The sequence below is a fragment of the Pteropus vampyrus genome, unplaced genomic scaffold, assembly GCF_000151845.1.
Source record: "Pteropus vampyrus isolate Shadow unplaced genomic scaffold, Pvam_2.0 Scaffold44, whole genome shotgun sequence".
Lineage (NCBI taxonomy): Eukaryota > Metazoa > Chordata > Mammalia > Chiroptera > Pteropodidae > Pteropus > Pteropus vampyrus.
In genome coordinates this window covers 7,678,023-7,683,135 of record NW_011888825.1, presented here as the reverse complement: position 1 = coordinate 7,683,135, position 5,113 = coordinate 7,678,023, and the positions used below count along the sequence as shown (strand labels likewise).

The 5,113-nt window shown below is 34.7% G+C and overlaps 1 protein-coding gene across 4 annotated transcripts in view; it reads left to right on the top strand.

Annotated features, from left to right (window-relative positions):
• PIGL (phosphatidylinositol glycan anchor biosynthesis class L) overlaps positions 1 to 5,113 on the top strand; it is an 83,894-nt gene that overhangs the window by 69,630 nt on the left and 9,151 nt on the right. For 3 of the 4 annotated variants that reach the window (XM_011359000.2, XM_011358997.2, XM_011358999.2), the window contains exon 7: positions 3,847 to 3,929. In XM_011359000.2, the coding sequence (XP_011357302.1) occupies positions 3,847 to 3,929 (83 nt within the window). Of the gene's footprint in view, positions 1 to 3,846; positions 4,141 to 5,113 lie in introns of those variants that run through there. The other variant, XM_023529992.1, reaches the window with a different exon arrangement.

Below are 5,113 nucleotides of genomic sequence, written 5' to 3'. Positions count from 1 at the left end.
AATTGGTAATAATGTGACAGAAATTAAAATGGGCAAAAAAAATCCCATTCTCATCAACATCAAGAACTATAAAACACCATATTTTTTTACAGAAATTGACAAGCTAATCCCAAAATTCATATGAAATTACAAGTGACTCAGAAACCAAAACAATCTTTAAAAAAGAACAAAGATGGAAGACTCAGACATCCCAATTTTAAGATTTTTTTACTGCAAAGACCGATATGTAAGAGCTAAAACTATACAATGCTTAGAAGGAAACAGATGTAAATCATTGTGACTTTGGATTAGGCAACAGTTTCTTAAATGTGACACCAAAAGCACAAGCAACAAAAGAAAAAATAGAAACCTTTGTGCATCAAAGGATATGATAGTGAAATGGAAAAAAATATTTGCAAACCATATGTCCAAAGGTCTAGTACCCAAATATATAAAGAACTCTTACAACTTGACAATAAAGACAACTTAGTTAAAAGATAGGCAGAAGACTTGAATGTACATTTCTCCAAGAAGATACTCAAACAGCCAAAAAGCACAAGAACGTCATTAGTCATTTGAAAAATACAAATTAAGACCACAATGAGATATTACTTCACATCCACTATAATGGCTATGATTAAAACAAACACAGAAAATAACAAGTGTGTGTGACTATATGGAGAAATTAGAAACTTCATACATTACTGGTTGGAATGTAAAATGGTGCAGTGGCTACAGAAAACAGTTTCACAGTTCCTCACTAAATTAGAGATTTACCATATGACCCAGCAAGCAGTTCCACTCCTAGGTATATACCCAAGAGAAGTGAAATATGTTCACATAAGAACTTGTAAATGGGTGTTCGAGTAGAATTATTCATAACAGCTGAAAAGTTGAAACAACCCAAATGTCCATCGACTGATGAAAAAATAAACGAAATATGGCATTTTGTTTATTATTCAGCCTTAAAAAGAAATGAAGTCCTGACATATGCTACAAATGAGGATGAATTTCGAAAACATTTTGCTAAATGAAGTAAGCGGGCACAAAAGGTCATATATTGTAGGAATTCATCTAGAGCAGGTGAATCCATAGAGACAGAAAGCAGATTAGTATTTTCAGGGGCAGGGGGCTGGGAAAAAGGAAGTAACTACCAATGAATGTAGGGTTTCTTTCTGTGATAATGAAAATGTTCTGGAATTGATAGTGGTGAAGGTTGGACAACCTTGTAAATATACAAGCATGCCTTATTTTACTGTTTCACTTTATTACACTTCGCAAATATTGCAATTTTTTACAAATTGAAGGTAAGACTCTACTGCAGCAAAAAGATTACAACTCACTGAAGGCTGATATGATGGTTAGCATATTTTACCACTAAAGTATTTTCATTATTATTTTAATAATAATAACAATAATATTATACTAGTTTCGGGTGTACATCATAGTAGTTAGACATTTATATAACTTATGAAGTAATCCCCCAGATAAGTCTTGAACCCCCCTGAAACCATATAGTTATTATCCTATTATTGACTATATTCCTTATCCTGCACTTTACGTCTCCATTACTATTTTGTAACTGCCAATGTGTACTTCTTAATCCCTTCATCTTTTTCACCCAGTCCCCTAACTGCCCTCTCATTTGCAGACCATCAGTTTGTTCTCTGTATCTATGAGTTTGTTTCTGCTTTATATGGTTTTATAGATTCCACATATAAGTAAAATCATATGGTATTTGTGTTTCTCTGTCTGACTTACTTCATTTAGCAGAATACCCTTTAGGTCCATCCATTTTATCACAAATGGCAAGATTTCATTCTTTCTTATGGCCAAGTAATATTCCATTATATATATGTACCACTCCTTTATCCATTCATCTTTGCTTGAAGCATTTAATCCATTTACATTGAAAGTAATTATTGATAGATATGCAGTTATTGCCATTTTATTGTTTTCTAGTTATTTTTGTAGTTCTCTGTTCTTTTTTTTCTTCTCTTGTATGTCAATGAGTTCCTGCAGTGTTATGTTTATATTATTTTCTCTTTATTTCTTATATATCTTTTATAGATTTTTGGTTTGTGGTTACCATGAGCTTCAAATATACCAAGCTATGTTTATAGCAGTCTATTTTATGTTGATGATCACTTAAGTTCGAACACATTCTAAAACCACTAAAATTTTTACTCACCCTCTCCATATTTATGCTTTTGTCATTATTTTTACTTCCTTTGTGTATTTATGTATGTCCCTTAATTTACTGTTGTAATTACACATGATCTTCCTACTTTTCCATTCTAACTTTTGTACTTTAGTGTTGGTTGATCCACTGCTTTTATTATGTATTTGCCATGGTCAATAAGAATTTTTTTCTTTGAAATATTCTCTTATTATATTTTTTAGTTCATTTTCTTAAAGAAGTCCCTTTAACATTTCTTATAATACTCGTTTGATGATGAATTCCCTCAGCTTTTTCTTGTCTGGGAAGAACTAAAGTATTTTTAAATTAAAGTATGTACTTTTTTTTTTACATGTTATGCTACTACACATGTAACAGACTAAACATTTGTGTAGCTCGCTTTAATGTGATACTTGCTGCCTTGTGGTGGGTCTTGAACCGAACCTGTAGTATCGCCAAGTTATGTCTATACTAAAAATCACTGAATTCTACATGTTAAAAGGGTGAATTTCATGGCATATGAATTATATCTCAATTCAAAAAAAAAAAAATAGCCTGAAAGTAAGAGTCCATTAAAACATTCCAGTTCACTATAAAGTTACATTTATGATAAACGTGGCATTGCTCTCTGAACCTGGTGATATTCTTCTGACATGCTAACCTACTAAATAAAAATCAACTACTAGAGTACAAATATTATTTGTATTTTAACACAGTTTTAGTGCTTACTGCTTTTCCTTTAAATATAGTTTTTAAAGTTAATTTAAAAAATGTAATGCAGAACCTAAAACAAGACCTGAATAAATGGAGAACTGTACCATGCATGTTCCTTGATAGATTTAATATAGAAATCCTCACAAAGTTAATAAATTGAATACCAAATATATATGTAAGTTCCAATTTATAAATTTACATATTTACATTATATCTATATATGTATATATAAATTCCCATTCTTACAAAATTAATATACAAATTTAATGTAATTGTAGTCAGAATCTCAATGGATTATTATCTTTGGACCTGAATAAATTATTTTAAAAATATATTAGAAAAGGAAATGTCCAAGAACAGCCAAAATATAAATGTTAAAAAGGATAGAGATGTGAGACCCTTCTTTCTATATATTAAAACATAAAGCTATTGCAATCAAAACAGTAAGATACAGGCACAGAAGTAAACAGATGTTGAACAGAAGAGAAAATCCAGAAACATCCAAATTACCTGAGAACCACTATACAATAAAGATAGAATTTTAATTCAGAGGGGAGCATTTAATAAATGGTTTCAGGACAGTTGGTCAGGCATTTGGAAGAAAACAAAGACTCTGCCTTATACCAAATACAAAAGTACATTCTAGATGAATTATAGATTTACATGTAAAAGTCAAACAATTAAAATATCACTTAAAAAACTTGAGAGTGGGGCAGACCTTATCAAGCCAGGCTGAAAACCCATAAGATGTAAAGGCAGACATTTCACAACAAAAGTTTTATAACAGGTTTTACCAATGTGTCAATATCCCTAATACTATATAAAAAGACAAGAAAACATCCCAAAAGAAAAATGGATTAAGGATGAAAAATGCAAAAAAGAGGAAATCCAAATGGTATGAAAAACTATTCAACTTCAGTAGCAGCCAGGGCATGCAAATGAAAGCAAAAATAAAAATCCATTTTTTGCTTAAGGTGGTGATTAAACTCGAGTGGAAGATGTTTTCAGGGGACCTCATAACAGTGAGGAAAATGAAGACTGCAGAAGACATAAAGAGGTATTTTTTCTCTCTCTCTCCTCTCTCTTTCACACATAATAAATGTGCAAAGTAAATCACATTGCTAATAGAAGAAACACAATTAAAAGAAAATACCATTGGAGGGAGAATAAAATGGCAAAGATGACAGAGGCTCTGTTCATCCCTCTGGCAACTAAATCAAAGTTGTGACAGAAACAAGAGGCAAACAGCAATGAAAAATCACCTAGGATCTAGATGAACACTCCATACAACTAGGGAGAAATCTAAGAAATCACCCTACAACAGCAGAAGGTAGGACAGAGTGAGGACGCGAGGCCCTGAGCAGCTGAGTGGGACAGAGGCAGAGGTGGCGGCAGCGGCAGCAGTGGCAGCTGCAGACACCTCTTAAAGGGGCCATGCCCACAAGCAGACTTTAGTGGTGACAGACCTGCTCGCTCTGAGCACCAGTGCCAGTTCAGCTACACACAGGGGGCACCAGGGACTTATAGGGAAACGCTAAGTTGTCAGAGTGAGGACCAAGGTGAGACTCACTCTGTACAGAAGTGCCAGCAGTATCCATTGTTCCTCTGTTGAGCCCTCCCCACTCCCAGTGTGCAGACTCAGCACCACCATAGCCGAGATGTCATCAAACTTGATAACAGTGGTCGCTCCACCCAGAGGATTCCCTGAAACCCCGCCTCCCCCAACTCGCCCCACCCAAACCACATTTGAGTCTGGTGCTCCTTGCTGAGCAGCGCCTAGACTCACACTGGAGGCAGCTGGCCTCGGTTTCTGCTGTGGCCTTTTGAGGCAACTATAAGCACAGCATCTGTGGATTGCTTGCTGAATCTTAACAGGTGGCCCCGGAGGGGCATAGGCTTGGGCTAAATTTAGCCTGCAGCTGAACCCCTCTCAGGACTCTGCTACTGGACACCTACTACACAAATCCACACTAATAAGACCGGGAGACTTAGAAGCTTTGCTTAGTACATAGAAACAGACACAGAAACGCAGCCAAAATGGGAAGACAAAGAAGCAGAAACTATATAAGAGAACAGAGATCCAGAAATAGTGGAGTCAAGCAATCTAATAGATGCAAAGTTCAAAACACTGGTTATAAAGATGCTCAGTGAACTTATGGGAAGTGTAGATGAATTTAGTGAGAACTTCAACAAAGAGATAAAAAACATAAAAATGGAAATAGAAATTATAAAAGAGAACCA